Here is a 21,648-nt window from a genome sequence, read left to right as displayed (position 1 = left end):
CACTTTCTGCAGTATTGATATAAGACCCGATTTTACCACTTGGCAGAGTTGTTGACATGCCGGTACAATGCTGTCAGAAAAAAAGCTGACAATTTTTGGAAGATTAACCAAACCTGTTCTGTTCTATTTGAGCTGTGTTTTACCCTCCTAAATTCTGCAGGAAAAATTCAGTACAGTACATTAAAGTGAAAACAGTGTTGGCCCTGTCAGAAACCCATTGTGCTCCTAACTTTATTTTGTGGGCTGGCAACACAGTGCTTCATGTGCACAGAAATCCCGGTCAGTGTTGTAAGCCCAGCCCTAGTTTACCCCTGCTGGCAGTGTATTACTGCTTCTCTCTGTCCTTTTCAACATTCATTCATTGATTCCCTTCTCAACAAAAACCTGGGGAATGCCCAGGGAAAAACCAAGCCTACTTACCGACCAGCTTGCAGAAAACCAATTAACCTGTCTACAGTATGCGTTAAAAACAGGGGTTCGGTCCGCACGCATTTGCAAACAATTTGATTCCCTTTTCAGCAGAACAGTCCTGCTGCCTTGGACTCCGAAGAGCCTGTCCATATACTATGCAGAGAAAAAGCTCTTGGGAGATAGTTATGGATGGGCCAGACCATGTCAATTGAAACTTATATAGGGCACCCTACTGATCCCTCAACGCAACAGTTGCCTCGGTAAGGGTTTTGCAAGTCTGGGGATATTGTCACAGGGACTAATACAAGCTGTGCCTTGCTACAGGGTAGAAGAAAAGAAAACTGGTGCTGCAACATGCTCTAGAGGGGAGAGGGATATTCAGCTTTCACATTTCAGCCACTGACTTCGAACAAGTTGTTGATCAGGAAAGTCAAAAAGTCAGAAGTCCTTTTCTGCATATTTGTTCTCCAGTTAGTGACTCAAAGGTATTGAAACCAGAGAATGAAAGGTCAGCCATGGCACCTTCCATGCTTCTCTTCTGTTCCTCTTTTTACAACTTTGATCTGAGCTTCTGGTTTTCTGACATAAAGTTGGCCATACAGCAGCTTATCCAGCTGCTCAGTCCAACTGTCTGCTACTGTACATGATGATCAGTTCTAGACATGAAGATTTGGCTGAATTGAAAGGTCTGGTTTTAAGCTGCTGGTCATGCTGATTGTAATATGACTATGTATATGGGCAACTGAGCCAAGATGTGTAGTCATAGCTTATTATTTTTCAGCAGAGATCATTTAACCCATACAGCAGGGGGTGGCCAACCAGTGGCCCGGGGGCCATATGTGGCCCGCGGAGCCCTCTGATGTGGCCCGCAACCTCCTGCTCTGGAATGGTGGGTTGGCAAGCCCAGATCGCAGGTTGCGACCCGCCATACCAAAGCATCAGTGTTGTGAATAAAGCTGGTGGTAGAGGGAGAAAGCGGCTGCGGAGCAGAGCCCCATAAACCGATGCTTCCTCTACAGCGTCAGCTTTTGCCACAGGTGGAGTCTATGGCAAAGTTCAGCTAACCCACACGATAGACACGGGTGCACTACGCTGCACCCGCGGTGTGGGTAAACCACAGAGCATCAATGTGAAAGCAGCCTTTGGCCCTTTTCACACAATCAGCCCAACCAAATGGGACCCTCAATTCACCTCTATTGAGTGACAGATGTCTGTTTACGCCTGCCTACCTCCGATCCGAAAAACAGCAGGGAATTTTTCTCCTTCCACCGTTCATCAGGGCGGATCGGAGGGGTTATAGAGTAGCCGTGACCTGTCATCCGCCCGCTCCGCTCATTGTGGCCCACGACTGGTTACCAAGTTGCTTAAGTGGCCCTTGCTCTTCAAAAGTTTGGGCACCCCTGCCATACAGGGTCAACAAGTCAGGTCTAAAATGATTTTGCCACCCATGATCATCACCCTATGCCTAAACACCTTACATTTAGGGTGACCACATTTCCAAACTACCACCCCCCCCTTCTCAAAAAATCAGCTTGTGCTGTAACGAATCACAGCACAGTGATTGGACACAAGTGGCAGGATTTATGATTTCTCCAATCACAAGCAGGGGACGGGGATTGTGCTCCTCCAGGCATTACTGGCCAGGGCAAGTACTGTCAGTGAGTAAAGCAGTGATGTGGCGGCCTTTTTTGGGGGTCAGATTTGCGCCGGGGGGTGGCTGTGTCAGTTTCATTCCGGGACACTGTATTGTCCTGGAATGAAGGTGCCCGGGACAGACCTGCAAAATGCGGGACTGTCCCGGGCAATCCGGGACACGTGGTCACCCTACTTACATTTTGTAAAGTGGGTTGCTGCAAACCTCTGACTTTGCTTTTAAGGGGAAACAAGGAAATAAGCTTTGTGCTAGTCAAATAGACGTTTGCATGCTGTGACAAACTGACATATCAAATTGATCAACAACACCGAGGCATAAATATCCAGACACCTGTTCACACAAGCCTCATGCAGCTAATGCAGCTGGTTACTTTGACGTTTCAATTGAATTAATCTTGACTGATTAATGTTTAGTAGCGATCATTTAACCCATATCGGGTCAGCAAGTTAGATCAAAAATTACTTAACATGGCATAAAAATCACCCTGAGCACCTGGAATTTTGTTACTTGGATTCATACATAGCAATGGCTGCAAACCTCTGACTTCTATTTTCAGTGTGCCTAGAAAATAAGCCCAGTGCTAGTCAAATAACTTTTGCATGCTTTGGCCAACTGACATACCGGTATATCAAACTGATAAACACCATGGCACACCTGCTTGCATGAGACTCAGGCAGTGAAACTGGTTACTTTACTTTTACTTTACTTTACTTTGACATTTCAATTTGACATTGAAAAGCTCACTGACCTTGCTTGACTTTAAATGCCTCTGAAGTTTTATACAGACATGGAATACTAAATTTCAACTGTGTTCAGTTTTCTTACTTAGCACGGTTCATGACGTGGCCATTTTAGTGGTAGTTTTTCTCTGTGGAATGACCAAACATGGGAAAAAGTCTTCCCGACAATGGCAGATGGGGAGATATTTCCTGCTTTAATTACATCAGAACCTGATATGCATTTTTTAAATATTTGGTTGGCAGCAGGCACATGACATGTTGGAGAAGGTGTAGTCTTTAGTGTTAATTTTGAATGTATGCCCAGTATCAAACAGACCTAAAGGAGCCTATTTATGAAAACAAAATGCATTACCTCTTGCGTTCTCTATAATATTTACATTGTATCTCTTGTTGATGTATTTACTGTATTTCCTATACTTCTGTGCTCCATCTAGTGGCTATAATGTTTTATTTTCATTTGTCCACAAGAGAAATTAGCCTGAACACTTGTATTTGCCCATTTCACAAAGAACAAATGTACATGCAAATTCACTGGATAAATGGCTATGAAGATTTTTTTTTTTTTTAAATAGACCCCAAAGTGTTTAGGTTATGTTTAAGCTAGTTTAAATGTAAATTGTAGCCTTACGACAATTATAGCAAGTCCTCTCATATGTTGAAACTGTCTACTTTCATGCAAATTTTCATCTCAGCTATCGTGAGCCCACCTTCATTATCTGTCTGAACAACTTCAGTCTTTCTTCAGTGTAAATACCGACAAAACTCCTAGGGAACACAGTCAAAGGTACAATGCTACCCAACGCTGTATCCTGGCCTAGGCCAACAAGGCCCAGGCCAAGGGCAGCACTTTGCATGGGGGTAGCACCGAAAGAGTCCACACCGTCTTGCACTACACTGTTAGTGTAACACAAGCTATTACAAGGGAATCCATTGAACCCTCCCCCCCCCCCCCCCTGCCAGCCCTCAGAACTAGTGTCCCCACTCGATAATTTCAGGGTGGGTCTTAAACAGAAAGGGGTGTTGCCTTGACAGGATGGGGTGGGTCATATTTAAATTGGGGGGTGCACAAGTTTAGTCAGGCCTAGGGCAGCACAAAACCTAAATACACTACTGATGCTACCCCAGGAGATGCCCAAACTCTGGCACACTTAGATGTGCAGTTCTAATTTCACACAGAGTAGTATAACATAATTCATGCCTTTACCTCTGCCTGGTTCCCTTCTGACAGTTATCAGACTCCAATGGTTTAAAGTTAGGTGTTTTCCAACCACTCTTCCTCCCCACTCAGAAAATCTTTCCTTATAAGTGAAAATACATTGGTTGTCATTATGAGGATGAATGTACTATAGGACCCCTAGGTTGAACGCAGCATGTCCTTGTGCTAATCCTTGACCAACACAGAGAGAGTGTCTCGTAAACAAATGAACAATAAGCACCTTAACAAAAATCGTAAATTAATAGCTAGTGCTAGAACTCTAATGTCTAATGTGTCAAATGTCACATATTTTTCCAAACTCCTTTCCCTGATTCCTGGTACCGCATTTCCCAATGGGAGAGCTTTTCCTTTTTCAATTAGTGTCGAGGCAGCAGTGAATGTAAAGACTCCAGTATAAAAAGAAGGTTCTCTCCCTTCTAAAAAGGACAACCAACACTTCAGCAACATAGATCAATAGTGTTTTACATACTTTTTCAGAACCAGTATAAAGAGCATTAAAGTGAATCCTAACACTAAAGGATTATTACCTTAATGCATTGTCTGTATTAGGGTAAAAAAAACATCCATTGCCTGTTACCGCCCCCCGCCTAACACTTATCTGAGACCTCTATTGAGCCAGCGCTATGCCCGGCTGGTAGGTCTTCTCTCCCCTCTTCCTGGTCCCACAAGCTTTGCTGAGAGCAGTAGGAGCCATCGGTGAGAAGGGAGCAGGGGGTGGCGCCCTATAGATGCACACAGCCTAGCTCAGGAATATGTCTGCATGTGTGCCCCCATAGCAAGTGGTTACTATGGTGGCACACGCAGAAGAGGCAGAGCAGAGAGTGCTGGCAGGGGACCACAATGGATACTCTAAAAGCAGCCACTACCATTGCAGAGAGCAGATAAGTACAAAGCTCTTTTTATTTTTTAAATGCCTTTACACTCACTTTAATGTAGCTAATAACTACCTATTCGTTTCTATGAGGATCCTTTACTGTCTAGTCTGGCTAAGCATATTATTTGTGATCGTGATAAATAAACTACGTTTCGTTCATCTCCTCAAAATTTCAAGAACTCTGTTTGATCCCGATAGTCTCACTATAAATATCTTGTTTTGCAAGATATTTCTCCCAAAGCTGAAATCTCAGAAACAGTCCTGGAGTTTGACTCGTAGGATTACTCATTTGAAGATGACAGTTTCCTTTGGTACTCCCATATGCCCTTGTCATATATTTCTTGGCGACATTTCTCTAGTTCATCAAAAAGGTCTTTAGGGACATATGGAAATTTCAACCCCTACTCTTTTTTTGCAAGCAAGGCAGTTTAGTTTCATGCGCAGCTTAAGCAGCGTGGAGTTATAGGAAAATTCCTCCTGTTATCTCCCTTCTATTCCACCTGTTGTGAACCTGAGTGAAAGTGCTTGGCAATAAAGAGCTCAAATAGGCCTTCATTTTAGGTTCTATGTTGGGAGGTGCACAAGCCCCAGCAACATCTCCTAGTCAGGGAAAGCGCTTGCCTAGTCCTGTTTCCTCCACTTTAAAGGATGCCTCTTTCCAAATCCCCCAGTGGGACTACTAACGAATCACTTAGAGGAACAAGGCTATTTTATCATGCAGACTGGTGTCCATTGTATACTGGCAGTGCCTTGCTCTATTACAACACAAGTCTCTGTTTACCTTTTCTTTTTTTCTTTGATGAAATGTCACAGATGACATTTCATTTAATCATACATACAGCAGCAGAGCTGCAATGTGGTGATTGGCGGTCACATGAGATGGTGTCCATTGTGTTGCGGAAGCTTGCAGCATGTCCGCAGCTTTACGCAACTCGTGGTGAGCACTTGGTGTGAGCAGGGGGCAGAAATAGAGGGCAAAAAAGGTAGAGAGAAGTCCAAGGGAGAAATAAAACCATGAGGGAGAGAAAAAGAGAGTGAGGGGAGAGAAAGGAACAGGAGAGGGAGATGGACAGTGCAAGGGGGTGGTGAACAAAGCTAGGGGAGCCAGTCTCACCCACAAGAGTATATGCTGGGAGCAGAAACCTGAGAGTGCCATGACTTCTGATTTAAGGATCGGAAATTCAACTAGACAGAGGTGGAAAGTACTGTGTGCCCCCAACTCCAATAAGAGTAGGAAACTTCTCTAGGATCATCTTTTTGTCTACCAGCTTATGGCAAACTAGTGCCACTTCTGAAATGGTGTCTTGGAAGACCGTAACCATTTGCTGGCCTATGATAACAATCTATAGGTTGTTATTGTTGCCCCTTGCTCTTTCACAGGTAAAAAAAACCACAGGCTGCTGTCTGGCTGCCCTGGCAATGTTGGCCTTTTCTGCTCGGAAAAGGTGTTTCTGAGGTGTCCATGCTTGCCAGAAACGTAGCACCTATGGACATCAGCTGATGCTGGCTTTATTACTAAGAGCTCTAGATGGAAGGCTTGGCTGACCAGCGTAGCAGTGGTTTCTGTTAATGATTTTCCTCCATTCCAGCCACTAGGGGAGCCCTGTGGTGGTCAGTAATTATGTAAGTATCTGCTATTTCTGCTGCCACTTTCGAATCTCGGCAGGACAAATGTCACAGTACCAATTATCTTTAATCAAGAGTGCTGAAAGGGTGAGGCAAATTTAGCATTCAAAGAAAATATACAGCTATTAAGGCTTTTGTGTGGCACAACACAGCAAAATACATGTGTAAAGGCTTTATACTGTGACAAGAATGTAAAGAACCTCTTTAAGAAAATTCAGCTTTAGACATGAGTGCATCCTTTTACAGACAAATAGAGATGGAAGAAAAGCACTGTGAAGTATTGAATGCTCAGACCTCAATATGTCATTACATATCGGCTGGAGCTGTTTGTCATATTGAATGTATTTACTAATGCAGTAAAGTAAAGGCCTGCCCGTGGCTGCAGTGGAAGATGGCCACTCTTCCCTTCCTTGTTTGCAGCTGTGTCCTGTCTAATAAAAATCACAGATTCTTGAGCACTTATCTTCTCCCGTGAGAAGAGAACTACCAGAGATAAAATTACAGTTATAATGAGCAATAAAACAGACATAACATTGACATAACATTTTGGATCTTCCATACAATTCTTGCTTTAGAAACATCAACCCCACTATAAAATAGTTCAGATGAAAAATAATACTTATTGTAAACACAAATTTATGTTTGCGTGCCAAACTGGAAAATTGAAAATGCATTGAATACTAAGATTTCAGAATTCAGCATGGCAAGGAGCATGCATGATGTGCAGTAAGTCTGGCCTTAAACAGTCCCGCTCCCACTCTCGTGCTCCATAATTTTCATGGAGACCCCTGTCAATCAGATATTACTTTTTACTATATGAGAATAGAATATCTGATTGGCTGTTGTAGGTCCCTGTACTATGCATATTGCTTGCAGGAGGCAAGGGTATATATGCTGCTAAGAAGCCAGCAGCAGAGAGGGGTCCACTACTCTATTATCTAGGCAGCTAACAAGCTTTACGAAATATTTGGGATAAAATGAGTATACAGTTGACATAACTCAGAGTGATATCATTTAGTACGCTGCAGCATTAGCATAGTGAAGCACTATATACATGAATACATTTATTTTGCATGCATAGCGGCTTCTAATGAAGTCCTTTTGTTTCTAAAATGTTTCCCATAATATGCTGAAACATACACCGGAGCAAAAACAAATCTTAAATTTATATATAAAAGAAAATGTTGCCAGCTTCATTTAAAAAATTAAAAACGTAATTTAATAATGCCTGGCTCTTATTTAGTTTTAAACTGAATCTGTGCTTTGCACCTGTTTGGCAAAGCATCTGGTTGACTTTATTGCAGCCCTCCACAGATGCATACACATATTTGCCTCCAGTGGCAGCTGCTCATGCAAGGTGCAGCGGCGTTGCCCCCTAATCCATGTGCCCGTCCCCTTATCTACATTCAGGGCGCCGTATGCATGAATTCCAATAGGGTTTTTTATTTTTTGTCCAAGCACATGATTAGAGCGGCTCCAATTGGCTTCAAAAAGGGTGAGCCCATCCAGTTGTGTGACATTGGCAAAATAATATTTGCTAATGTCTTCCTGTTTCTCCTCCCGACCAATCAGGATGCGGGTCCTGAGATCTGATTGGTCGTGAGTCCTAAGTCCTGATTGGCCGGGAGGAGAATCGGCCACTGTGAGATGCAGGGGGGGAAGCCGCTGAAGCCACAACCTGGATGGTGTTAGTGCGGGGCTGGCAGGTGACTGGCTAGCAATGCGGCGATCGAGCGACGGGGGGGAGCGGCGAGCGAACGCTGTGGGGGTGGGTTGGTTGGCCCCCCAAGAAAATTGAGCACCAGCCACCACTCCTTACCTCAACCCTGGTGCTTCATTTAGATGCCAGTATTGAAATTAAAACCTTGTGTAATCCATGAACTGCCAGAGTTGTGGCCCGCACAGGGCTACTATAACTCTTTGTGTGACAGTGCCAATTGTCACATGCTCCTCCATGTCTGGAAGTGCTGGGTATTTCCTTAACTTCCTGGCACTGAATTGAATAGCAGGGAAGCAAAGGCCAAGTATAAGGATTAGCTGCTTGGGACCAGGGGGTGGAGGGGATTAACGCAAACCTGAATGAGCAAAGCATAGGTTTGCTTTTAAGGCCATTCACACTACTGTACTAATGTTGTGCTAAACAAAATATCCTACTTTCAGCATCTTTGGTTATTTCAAAACACATGTTACATGGAGTTCTATAGTAATGCAGTGCAATACAATTGAATGGCATACAAAGCACCACACCTAAACCACAAAGGTATGAACTAGCACTAAGGCCCAGATTCACAAAGACTTACGACAGTGTATCTCCAGATACGACGTCGTAAGTCCGAATGGCCGCCATCGTATCTATGCGCCTGATTCATAGAATCAGTTACACATAGATTTGGCCAAGATACGAGCGGCGTAAGTCTCCTACGCCATCGTATCTTGGGGTGCATATTTACGCTGGCCGCTAGGTGGCGCTTCCGTTGATTTCCACGTCGAATATGTAAATGGCCCATAGTATATTACAGTGAAAACACATTTGACTTAAGGTGGAATAAAGATGATTACTTCAAACCCCTAGCACTCTTTATAGCCTTGCAGTCATTCAGTTTGGGTTAGGCACAGTTATGCTTTCAACGCCTTTCACAACTGAATTTTGTAATTAGGATGATGTTTATGTCTAGAGCCCTATCGGCTACATCTACATACATATGCAACTTCAGATCGGACATGCTAAAAAAGGTCCAGATTAACATTGGCAAATTGATCAAAACAAAGCTTTATTGTACTTGAAATAACACAGTACCCTTTTTTTTATTTAAATATATTTTGAACACAATGTTCTATGAAGTAACAAAAGAGCAGTGTGATCTTTTGCATGGCAACCAACATTTTTTGACATTTTAAAAAACACATTCAATATTGGCAAATGCTGGAGAAAATCATCAGTTGGTAGAACTGAAGCCGTCAAAAAGGGGGAAAAAAAATAGCTGCATGCTCCCGCCCTCACTAAAATCATACGTTGCCATGACAACCCATTAACATACAGTCCTGAGTCACTCTGCTTGCTCGATTTGCTTGTCTCTTAACATTAAAAGAAGCCGTGAATCCCTGTCTGGGTTTGGCTTTGACAGAGAGTCGAGTAAACATGCTGATTTACTGAACAAGTTCATATCTTTTGTGTGCTACATAGCGATAAGTCACAAATGCTGCGAGCAACGGAGTTTTAGCTCTATCGGAAGAAAAAAAGAATTATCAGATATAATGCATTTTTTATGATATCTTTTTGCAGGAATTCTGTCTCCATTATGAAAGAGACAATATTACAGTATTTCTTTTTTTTTTCTTGTGCTGTAAATTATTCATCAGTCAGCTTGTTACTAGTTAGAACATTTTACAATTGCCAGAGGTGGCTGTTTACAGAGCTTCCTCTCTCCATAGACTAGTTGGCTTGACTCGTGTAAAGGTCTGGCCTTTGGTGTTCATTTTAGTACATTCTTTTATATACCTTGACTATATCAAATTTCATTTTAGTCACCCTAAGTTTAGCTGCTAACGGTAACTCCCTAAATAAAGCAACATACAGTAGGGGAGTGAGGAAGGTGGCCTAGCTAGGATGGATGAAGGTCGTCAGAAGGAAAATTTGTGTAAAACAATAGACATGTGCACACTGAAATATTTTGTTTCGTAATTTCGTTTTCGTCCGAAAAATAAATTTATTTAGTTACTCCCGAAATTCGTTTTTATTTATTTCGTTTTTTGTTAAAAAAATGCATTCGTCCGAAAATCCAAATTAATTAAGGTTAAATCTGTCCTTGAAGGCTTATGGTGTCTATCGAATGTTCTAAGAAAAAAAAAAAAGATTCGACAGAATCTTAAAAAAATAAAAAAGATTAGACGGAGCAACGAAACTGTCTCTATATGTCGAATATTTATGTCTCTCTATGTCGAATCTTTTCTCTCTATGTCAAATCTTTTCTCTCTATGTCGAATCTTCTTCATGTCTCTATAATGTCGAATCTTTTCTCTTTATGTAGAATAATATTGGACTAAAAGAGTTAAGGTTAGGCACAATCGACTGCAACTAAAATGAAAAAAAAGCATTTGTTTGTCGGATCTTTCAGTTTTCGTTCGAAAATGCATTCGGACGAAAACGAATGCACATGTCTATAAAACAATGTTCAGAGAAGGGATCATGTACAATTACTACTGTAGACCAAACATTGAGTGGATGGTCAATCAAGCTTTTTTTTTTGTGGAAAGGGCTGCCTCTGGAAATAACATTTTATGTAGGCAAATTTAAAAAAATGAACCAAACAAGCTGATCAGCAAGATAACTGAAAAGTGTCAAATCCTGTTCAAATGCTAAATCCACACAAAGGTTATATTTAAGTTGTGGGCAGTTATTGTTGGACTGAACATCGCAGCCTTTTTTTTTTTCTCGAAGACTACCGTGACCAGGTTTCTGTATTGGAGTTCCTTGATAAATGATGTCTTCCTAGATCTGACCCGTACCTACAAATTATTATTGGGTTCACTGGCTGTTTTATAATCAAATTTTCACAAAAGCATATTTTACTTAAAATCAATTTTGTCTTTTTTTTGGGGAGCAGATCCATTGTTTTGAACATGGAGTTGTCATTGGATATCTGATGTACTAGGAAGCTGCTCTTTTATTAAGTCAGCATGCAGAAAACCTTTTCTTTATTTGGATGTTGAAATAAAGCCAGTGCACGACCGCATCATTTTAATAAAGCGAAAAAGAGATCTTAAAGCTGAATTAATAGCTCGATTAGAAAAAAAAGCAAAATCTTGTCGGTTCTAAACTTCTGTTGACATTCTTTGAGAGCTGTGCTAGGAGAAATGGAAACTTTCTCGTTTCTCTGTTCTTTCTCCACCAGGTTTATCTCTTGTCCACAGAACCTGTTTACCTTCTTAATGCTGTATGCTGGTACTAAGATAATGAAACATGGATGTTTATTGATACCAAGCATAGTCTGTGCACTTGTGAACCCCCTTTTTTTCTCTCTCTCTCTCTCTGTGGATTAGGACAGTTAGAGCCCCAACCTGAGACAGTCAAAATATCTGCAAGGTCAGTCAGTACAACAGTGTTCAGCATAAAGTGTAGAAGCCAAAGCAGCCACTAAGAATCGCCTTCTATGGCCCCTTTCACACATGCGGACCGTATGTCTGTTTTTTCATCCATCCGTTTACGGATGAAAAAGGGACATACATGTATCCCTATGGGATAGCGGGTGTCAGCGGATGAACATCCGCTGACACCCAATCTCATCGGTGTCCGCTATGCTCCGATTCTGCAGACGGGGAAAAATCCTATTTTTCCATCTGTCTGCAGAGCGGATCAGGTGAACGCGGACAGATGGTCCATTATCATCCGATCCCCCCATAAAGGAGAGCGGAGATCTGACAGGGCAGTCCCTGCACAGTGATTGCTTGCACATGATTGGATTATAAAAGTTAGCAGAGCTTCTGCTCATTTACTAAGCTCTAGAGCAGGGTCGGCAACCCGCGGTCCGCCCCCACTAGACGTCCGGCCCATCAATGCCCATGATTAATTCACAGAGCTGGATGGGGAAGGGACTTGATGGACTTGTGTCTTTTTTCAACCTCACCAACTATGTAACTGCTGGAGTTAACTTTTTTCATTTCACAGCAGGTGATTATTTGCCCAGCAATCAATCACTAGCCTGTTAATGTGAAAAGTTAACTCCAGCGGTTCCTGTCCCCATACGGCTCTGTGATACCAATCTCTGCTCGCTCGCACACCTGTGTAAGGTAGGAGATTTCTACCTACACAGTGTGTGGGTGGATGGGGCAGAGGACACTATGGGGGTACAGAGAACACTACAGTTGGGGGGGTGGTGCAGGGGACAGAGGACACTAGAGGGGTACAGAGGACACTACAGTGGGGGGAGTGCAGGGGACAGAGAACACGCACAGCAAACTTGCTATGGGGGGAGGGGGCAGAGGACACTATGGGAGTGATGTGAAGGGGGACAGAGGACACTGCAATAGGGGGACCCTATTAGGGACCCCATCACCACCTCACCTGGGGACAAGGACCCCTTCTTATCTGGGGACAGGGAACCCCTTCTCATCCCTGGGGACAGGGAACCCCTTCTCACCCCTGGGGACAGGGAACCCATCACCCCTAGGGATGGGGACCCTATCTCCAGACCATGCTGGCTGGCAGGGCTGGTGTCAGCCACCCTTGGGTGCCAGGATAGGGAAGGGGACAGTAAAATCCAAATTCCCAGCCACACGCTCCCTCAGGGTGAACTGGCTTTGTATTAGTGAAGCTCCTTAAAGTGAGGTAAACTTGTACTGTTATTACTATGTTAGGATATTATCTTAATTTATTAGCAGGTGAATGCAGCCCTCCATGCATTCACATACAGTGAATCCGACCCTTAAGTGGAAAAGGGTTGCTGATCCCTGCTCTAGAAAAATCTATTTGCCTTTATACCACTTTTTATATAAGGCTTTATTTAATGCAGAGAATAAAAAAATCCTGTTTTTTATTTGTTTCTTTACAATTTTTCAGGCAGGAAGCCCAACTTCAGTTACCGCACCAACTAGCTTTCATCGGACATCAGTGACTCCCTCAAGTCAAGATATTTGCAGGTACTAATGCTTAGTAGTTATTTGTATTCTCTTAAAAAAAAAAGTAGGAAATTGAGTTTAAACTGTGTGTAAAAAATACCACTTTGGGTAGAGTTAGTTGTGTTGTCCATCCTGTTCCATACCATGTTGTCTCTGTGTTTTTCTGTCATGTTTTAACACAATGATCTTCTCTTGCCATTTCGTTTTTTACTTTCTATGCTTTTTTCACTGTTCTGCATGCAGTTCCAGTGCTGTATTTTCTGAATGTTGTCATCAAAGTCCAGTGCAGTCTGCTGTTGTGTTGAAAAACCCCAAATTCCAGAGTTCTAGCTCACCAGGGGTCACTGTGACAATAATTTGTCAAGATGGTTCCACGAAGGACCCTGCCAATACAAGAAACTGTGGCAACGTCATCAAGCCTTGTAAGGCCAAATCTGCCTTTCCATTCTCAAAATCGCTGAATAATGTGGACCAGAAAACAGTGGATTCAGCCAGGAAGTGCGATTTTGTGGAAAGAACTAGTTCAGAGGGGAAATTGCTGTCTGTGGAAGATCATCGTTTTCCAAAGAACAAATTTCAGTTTCTAGAAAAAGGAACACATATTCCTAGCCCTGTTGCTTTAAACAGCTCTAATGTCATTTGTGGTCACTCCCTCTCATCTAATCCATTGCAAATTCCTAGTTTGGATGCTAGTCTTGGATCTGTATGCATACCTCTTATGGACGATAAGGCAGACAGTGAATCCTCAAAAAGCAAAACTTTGTTACACTACTTATTTTCCTTTTCCCCCACCTCAAGTGCTCATAGCTTGCACATGTTCCAAGAGCAGGATGCCTATTCTAGAAGTCTCAATGCTGGTACTTCCTCTAGTATGCTTCTGGGAAGCACCGACTTTTATTCTGACGATATGGGGGATGATGACGTGTTTGAGGACAATGTCGGAGTCAAAGAAGATCCACATGAATCAAGAGCTCCGCTGTGTTCAGTTGAGGACAGCGACCTTGAATGTCCTTCCCCCTCCAAAAAGCTTCCCCCCGCTTCCCCTGTGTCGGCATCTGGGGATTTATGCAGGTCGGTTTACAGAGGAGCCACTCTCCACTTTCTTATCCAAGATGCAGTCCCAAACAAAGTCATACTGAATCATTGGCATCAGATGGGAATAGATTGCTGAATGTTGGCTAACATGCACTACCATAGCTACATTTCCTTTTTTTGTTCTTAGTATCATAGCTTTGTCTGTCCCATTTTTTATATAGTTTGGAGAATTGTATTTTAAAAAACAAATTGGATTTTCTTATGTGTCCAAGCACAGCCTATTACTTCTGTCTTTTTTCCCCCCTATTCTTTAAGAGCAGTCATCACTGGCCCAGGTTACTGTAAACATCTAGGTCAGGGGTCTCCAAACTTCCTAACCAAAGGGCCAGTTTACTTTCGTTCAGGCTTTACGGGGGCCGGACTGTGGCCAGTGAGAGTAGACAATGTCTCGGCATCAGTAAGCAATAACAGTGCCCCATCATTGGTTATAATGGGGGGAAGAAGGCTCCATTGTTGGTATCAATAGAAAGAATTGTGCCATCATTGGTGTCAGTTTGGGGACCTCTGATCTAGGTAGTCTCTGTCTGTAGGGTGACTACAAACAAGGAGTGAGGACAGGGAAACATTTGCTCCACATATATCTCTAATTATTTGTATTTTCTGCTATGAGCCACCAATGATGATTTTTATGCTGTTGTCATTTGAGACCAAAAACTGCTAGAAGCAGCCAGTCCATGCATAGGTTACGCTACTGTGAAAAGCGCATTGTTCCCTAGACCAGGACAGGCGCGCATTCTGCGTTCCACAATTGGCTATTTAGAATCACATGTGATAGATAAATAGCAGGGCTTAGTTAAACTTACATCTGGGCTGACTGCTTTGAGGTGTTTTTGGTCTCCTCTGAATTTATAACTGCATTGTAGCATACAAATTACAGTATTATTAATGCCCTTGGAATTATATATTGTATGTAGAGCATATGCTTTTCATGGTCTCCCTCTTTATTTGTAGTATGGTGCAGGCATGGGCGGGTTAAATAAAAACATGGTCTGGGCGTTGATGACAGCTCACAAAGCACAGGGAAAGGTTGAAGGTTATATTTGTAAAGTTGCTTGATATTTTAAGCTAAAAAAATGTGTTTTAAAAGTACAGTTGCTCTTTAAATCCCAAAAATATCATAGCCTTTTATTGGCAATGCCCACACTGCATTGCTTAAAAGTGCATCAAGATCATAGTTTTATTTTACATATGGTTGATAGTAGTTCATTTTGGTTTATAAAGGATCTTTTCTTGCTAAATTTAAATTGGACTCCTCGTTTCTCCCCTTCTTTACTTTTCCATGTTGACATTTTTCCGGATTCTAAAAATTTCCAAGCAATTCCTGCTTGACTACTTGTTGGTGAAATTCAGTAGTAGCCAACACATTAGCTGAAATGTTGCTCTTAGTTGGGAGGACATCTTTTAGTCTGCTCTGATCATGCAGGTAGAGGGAAGCAGCTGTCAAATGTTTGGCCTCTTTTTTTGGGACTGCATCTATGTAGCATTTAGAAAGATATTTAGCAATGTGCTGCAACCTGTTTTCTTTAGGGTTATGTAGATCGACTTTTAAGAGGCCGTCTGAGCCCCACCTGCGTTGTGCTGTGTTCACATGTGCGTGGCTTTTGTCAACACCCTGAACATAGAGAAGCCACGTTTGTGGAGATCAATGGCAGGTGAGGGGCAGCTTGGCTCTGAAATCGCTTACAGTAACCCAATGTAAGAGGGGATGGCTATTTAAATGGCTAATACCACAAGCCCTTGAAGGGATATAATTTAAATATTTAAATCTCTGTTGATCTGAATATCAGGCATAAATGGGAATATCAAGATGGACCTTCATAGCAAGGTTTTAAAATATCTATTTTGAATGTACGCTATTGACTAGAAATCTGCTACAGGGCTTAATCGTTCCATTTGCTGCTTGATCTCCCCTTTACTCCATATATTCATTTTAAATTCACTCATATGAAAGAGAAGTTATTTGACAGATATTCAGATTACTTCTGAATTGCTCACAGCAAAACAATATTTTGCAGTTGTCAATATTTGTTTGCAGATTTTTTACAACTATCTATGCTAGATATATCATGTCTTTGCTGTATGTACCATTATTCTAAACTGTGTTTTATCCATTTGTGCAACCTGAGCTTAGATAAACATGGAGGCTGCCCTTGCACTGACATTTTATTTTTGAAAATGATATGTGCCTGGCTGGCATGCTGATCCAGTGGTTCTAAAAGAGTCATTGAACCTGAACAAGTATGCAGGTCAGGAGCTGAGATATGCAGCCTACCTGAACCCGATCAGCTTGACAACCAGGGAATCCGCATATTCAAAAATAAATCGGAAATGGTACTACACTGGTACTACATGACTGTTGTACGACTGTTGTACGAATATCATCCTACTTTGCCCTGCGATATCGGTCCTACATTGGTCCTACTTCCACCTTGAATGAACAGGATAAGATTTCTCTTTTGACCAATCAATCCTGCTGCTGTAATCATCATGTTGGATGTCACAAGTCGGATGGTTAGGATGAGGATCTGACTTTGATCCGACTTCATTGACATTGAATGGGCTGAAAACGGACCAAAGTCAGACCAAAGTAGTGCAGGAACCTTTTCCAAATTTGGACTGACTTGTGTCGGACCAGTTAAGAGGGCTCTCATAGGGAACCATTGATTTGTACACGTCATGTGACATGTGCTCCCAATGTCGGAGCGTGTGTCGCACCAGTGTGAACCAGGCCTAAAGGTGTAACAGCACAGGTTTCCTATAGAGAGTCTGTAATCTTAAAGTGTATACAAATCCTAACAATAGCTCATACAGCCCCCGGTTGCCTACCAGAATGCTAACATTACAGTCTGACAGGACTGTACAAATGCCACAGCGGGAATACTTTGCTATATGGCCTTGGCATTAATAACTTGGGCTTTAGAGTTTGATGAGCAGCACTACCTGTCAAACTTGCCCATTCAGATAAATGGGGCCACACTGCAAACCAAACACTTGGTTTACAGTTGCAGTGCGGTCCTGCAATGTAAAATTGCCATTTGGAAATGTAAACAAAAAAAAAAGAGGTGGACTGCTTTCCTTAGGGAAGTAAGCATTATCCCAGGTGTCAACGAGCCATATAAGTATTTTACTGCCTGTTTGATAAGTAGAAAAAAATCTTTTGATCCTACTAGAAATCCAGTGAACTTGTACGGTCCTGCATACTGTGCAGCATAATCTTAAGCAGTGTTATCATCCCTGCCCAGTTCACTGCTGTAAACTTCCTACTACCTTCTCCCATGTTATAGAGACATAGAGAATGAGCTGGGCAGGACTGATAACTGTTTAAGGACACATATCCTGCCCTAGGATGACAACTCTGCTTCTCCATATAATACAGTAATTAAATGTCATCTTTGAACTGGAAGTTTGTTACTAGCAGGATCACCAAATAAAGAAAAAAGATAACAATGCAGCCATCACATCTGAGGACTGGTGAGCTGCAATATATTACTATATTGTTAATGGGTTTTGATACACTTTAAAATACAACATGGTATCAATGGTTAATATAAAATAACTATTGATAACATTCAAACTTGTCTTGATCAAAGAGTAGTATATGGATCAAAATCAAATTAACTGCAAAAAAAATAAATTTCTGGCAAGATCAATAGGTATTGTCTGTCTTTGCTGAAAATGAGCTTAGCCTGAAAATTGAAAGCTAATGCAGCCACCACATCTAAGACGGGAGTATTCAAACTTTCTAAAAGTAGGGCCAATTCAGAATTCATTGTCCTTCAAACCCCAAGTGTTTAGCTGTCCTTCAGACAATGGTGTTAGTGGGAGGAATGAAGCCCCAAGTGCCCGTTCAATTCAATTAAAGGGAAAGGAATTTGGGGGCGACTGTTCTTAGGCTTAGATGTCCTTTAATGATTGAATGAGTTAACCAAGCCATCAATACATGCTTCCATAACAATCTTTATTTTCAGCATTGTGGCTGTTTTCAAGTCTCATTGGCTCTCATTGCTGAAAATAATGATATTTTTGGCAGATGTTGTTTCTTATCAAATTGTAAGGCAGAGAACATGTGAAATGATGTCTTTGTAAAGGTAGAAACCATTGGAAATTAACATCTCTTGGTATAAATATATGGAACACTAGAATGCTCTACTGTTTAATATATTTAATGCCGGTGAAAAATCCAATACAATGTTCCTACTACCCAAAGAAAATGTTGTTTCTACCACATTGCACCCTCAAAATTTTTGAAATAATTTATCTTCACCCACTTAATGTTGCCCTATAATCTAGAAACTGATTCTCCAAGACTTGAATGTTTTGGATAAAGTAGCGGAGGGCTGGACCCTTTGTCTAGTTCTTTTTGCAGTCTGTGTTCATCCTGGGAAGAATCATCCATTTATTTATTCTGGTAACCATTGTTAGGCAAAAAGTTCCAAAATGTTAGATTCCCCATAGCAAAGGGGTAAAAGGGCAAATGTTTTATTTTTTTATTTACATTTCTTTTGCACTGGCATGGCTTACAAAAACTACAGCAATACCACTGAATTCTTTACACTGAGTGTCTTATTTTTAATTCAGGATATGTCACTGTGAAGGTGATGAGGAATTCCCTCTGATAACACCCTGTCACTGTACAGGAAGTCTTCACTTTGTGCACCAGGCTTGCCTCCAGCAATGGATCAAGAGCTCCGATACACGATGCTGTGAACTTTGCAAGTTTGAGTTCATTATGGAAACCAAATTAAAGCCTTTAAGAAAAGTAAGTGTGATTTGTTTTTTTTTGCAGAAGGGGAAACAAGGAGAATAAAGGGTATAATTTGTATGTCCTACTGGAAGAGCTACAAAGCTATTCACAGCCTTTGGTCTAAAGCTGGCCATAGACTGATCAAAATTCAGCAGGGCCTGGTCAAATTTAGATCCGTATATGGCCCTCTGTTTGACAGAAATAAAAAAAGCTGAGCTGAGCCCCCCTCCCGACACAAATTTTTCTCATGTGTCGGAAAAACTTCTCAGAAGTGACTCCTGCTGATAACAGAGGAACGAAGCACCAGAGAGAAACTACACTTGGAGCTTTGGAGAGAGGTACAGTGGATGTACAAAGTAAAAAAAAAATTGACAAAATAAATAATTTCAGAACCTTTTCCATCTTTAATGTATAAACTGTACAACTCAGTTGAACAACAAACTGAAATCTTTTAGATGGAGGGAAAAGATAAAATAATATGGTTGCATTAGGCTTTATGTACACAGGACGTTTTTACAACTGCTCCTGAACGATTTAACTTGACAGATAGTAACCCACGTTTAAAACATCTGTTTTGCCGCGTTTACATGCCGCGTTTAGCGTTTTTTTTTTAAATGGCCAAAAAAACGCATATATTGAAACACTGCTAAACGCGGGTTACCAGGTTAAAAACTACAGTAAAAACGAGCCTGTGTACATAAGATAACATTGAATGAGTTCAGAGGCAGTTGAAAAGTGTCCAACTGCCTCTGAATGTCCCTTTAGCAGCAGCAGTGTACATGGGGCCTAAGTGTGCACACCCTTAAACGAATGCTTTGTTGAAGCACCTTTTGATTTTATTGCAGCACTCAGTCATTTTGGGTATGAGTCTATCAGCATGTCACAGCCCTCTTCAGATCACCCCACAGATTTTTAAATCGGATTCAGGTCTGGGCTCTGGCTAGGCCATTCCAAAAGTTTCATCATCTTCTGGTGAAGCCATTCCTTTGTTGATTTGGATGTATGCTTTCGGTCGTTATCATGCTGAAAGATAAAGTTCCTTTTCATGTTCAGCTTTCTAGCAGAAGCCTGAATTTTTGTGCCAGAATTGACTGGTATTTGGAACTGTTCATAATTCCCTCTACCTTGACTAAGGCCCCTGTTCGAACTGAAGAAAAACAGCCCCAAAGTATGATGTTTCTGCCACCACCATGCTTCACTGTGGGTATGGTGTTCTTTTGGTGATGGTGGAGTGATGTTTTTGTGCAGAACATTTCTTTTTGAATTATGGCCAAAAAGTTCAACCAAAGTTTCATCAGACCATAACACATTTTCCCACATGCGTTTGGGAGACTTCAGATGTGTTTTTGGCAAATTTAGCTGGGCTTGGATGTTTTTCTTCATAAAAAAAGTCTTGCCACTCTACCACATAGTCCAGACATATGAAGAATACGGGAGATTTTTGTCACATGTACCACACAGCCAGTACTTGCCAGATATTCCTGCAGCTCCTTTAATGTTGCTGTAGGCCTCTTGGCCGCCCCCTGACCAGTTTTCAGTTCAGTTTGTTATCCAATTGAGTTGTACCATTTATAGGTCACCTTAAAGGTGGAAAAAGTTCAGAATTTATTTATCTTTGTCTCATTTTTTTACATCACAGAAATCTGACATTTTAACAGGGGTGTGTAGACTTTTTATATCCACTGTAAGTAAACTACAGATATATGTGCTTTGCTCAGATTCAATGACTGAGGTTTACAACCACTTTAAGATGACCGAACGGGTAGCTAAACTCCAGGCAGAAATTAAAGACATATAATCTAATTATTAATACATAATTTAATGTATATTTTAAATGAAAGTGGTACAAGTACCTAAATTTGACTTGGCGTCAGCCTTCGCAGTCCCTGCACCCCAAAGCACAACAAAGGGGAAGGAAGCAGGACAGGGAGCCAGTTAGGTTTATTGTAATGCACAGAACATCCTGATAGGGGGGGAGAGTAGAGTGACAGAGATGAGCTCATGAATGCGTTGCTTTTCTCTCACTATCCAATCACAGTGAGGGTGGAATGGAGACCTGCAGGTGAGAGTGAAAATGCTATAAAGAAAGATCAAGTCCTCTCCCCTCCTAAGCAGGACTGTACTGTGTGTTGGATCTGTGTAAATCTCAGAACTGGTTGGACATATACACAAATCTTTTGCCAGGTAAACAACTTTGATACATGTATTTCATCTGTATATTTAGGGGCAGATCCACGTAGCGGATCGTATTTTTATTCCGGCGTAGCGTATTGTAATAACGCTACGCCGCCGCAACTTTGAGAGGCAAGTGCTGTATTCACAAAGCACTTGCCTCTTAAGTTACGGCAGAGTAGCCTAATAGCGTAATTTGTAATTCTGCCGGCGTAAGGGCGCGGAATTCAAATGTTAAAGATGTGGGCGTGTTTTATGTTAATTTTACTTGACCCAACGTAAATTACGTTTTTTCTGAACGGCGCATGCGCCGTCCGTGGGGGTATCCCAGTGCGCATGCTCGAAATCAACCCGCAACAAGCCAATGCTTACGACGTGAACTCAAAATTAGACGCAGGAACGACGGCCATACTTAACATAGCAGGGGTAACTATACGCCGGAAAAAGCCTTACGGAAACAACGTAAAAAAATGCGCCGGACGTACGTTCGTGGATCGCCGT

The 21,648-nt window shown here is 41.8% G+C and overlaps 1 protein-coding gene across 4 annotated transcripts in view; it reads left to right on the top strand.

Annotated features, from left to right (window-relative positions):
• LOC120947175 (E3 ubiquitin-protein ligase MARCHF8-like) overlaps positions 1–21,648 on the top strand; it is a 315,449-nt gene that overhangs the window by 282,765 nt on the left and 11,036 nt on the right. For all 4 annotated transcript variants that reach the window (XM_040362271.1, XM_040362272.1, XM_040362274.1 and 1 more), the window contains 3 exons: positions 13,078–13,157; positions 13,380–14,207; positions 18,810–18,990. In XM_040362271.1, coding sequence (XP_040218205.1) covers positions 13,078–13,157; positions 13,380–14,207; positions 18,810–18,990 — 1,089 coding nt within the window. The remainder of the gene's footprint in view (positions 1–13,077; positions 13,158–13,379; positions 14,208–18,809; positions 18,991–21,648) is intronic.

The sequence above is a fragment of the Rana temporaria genome, chromosome 8 (genome assembly GCF_905171775.1).
Source record: "Rana temporaria chromosome 8, aRanTem1.1, whole genome shotgun sequence".
NCBI lineage: Eukaryota > Metazoa > Chordata > Amphibia > Anura > Ranidae > Rana > Rana temporaria.
Note: the sequence above shows the minus strand (reverse complement) of the source record. Positions and strands in the feature narration are given on the sequence as shown.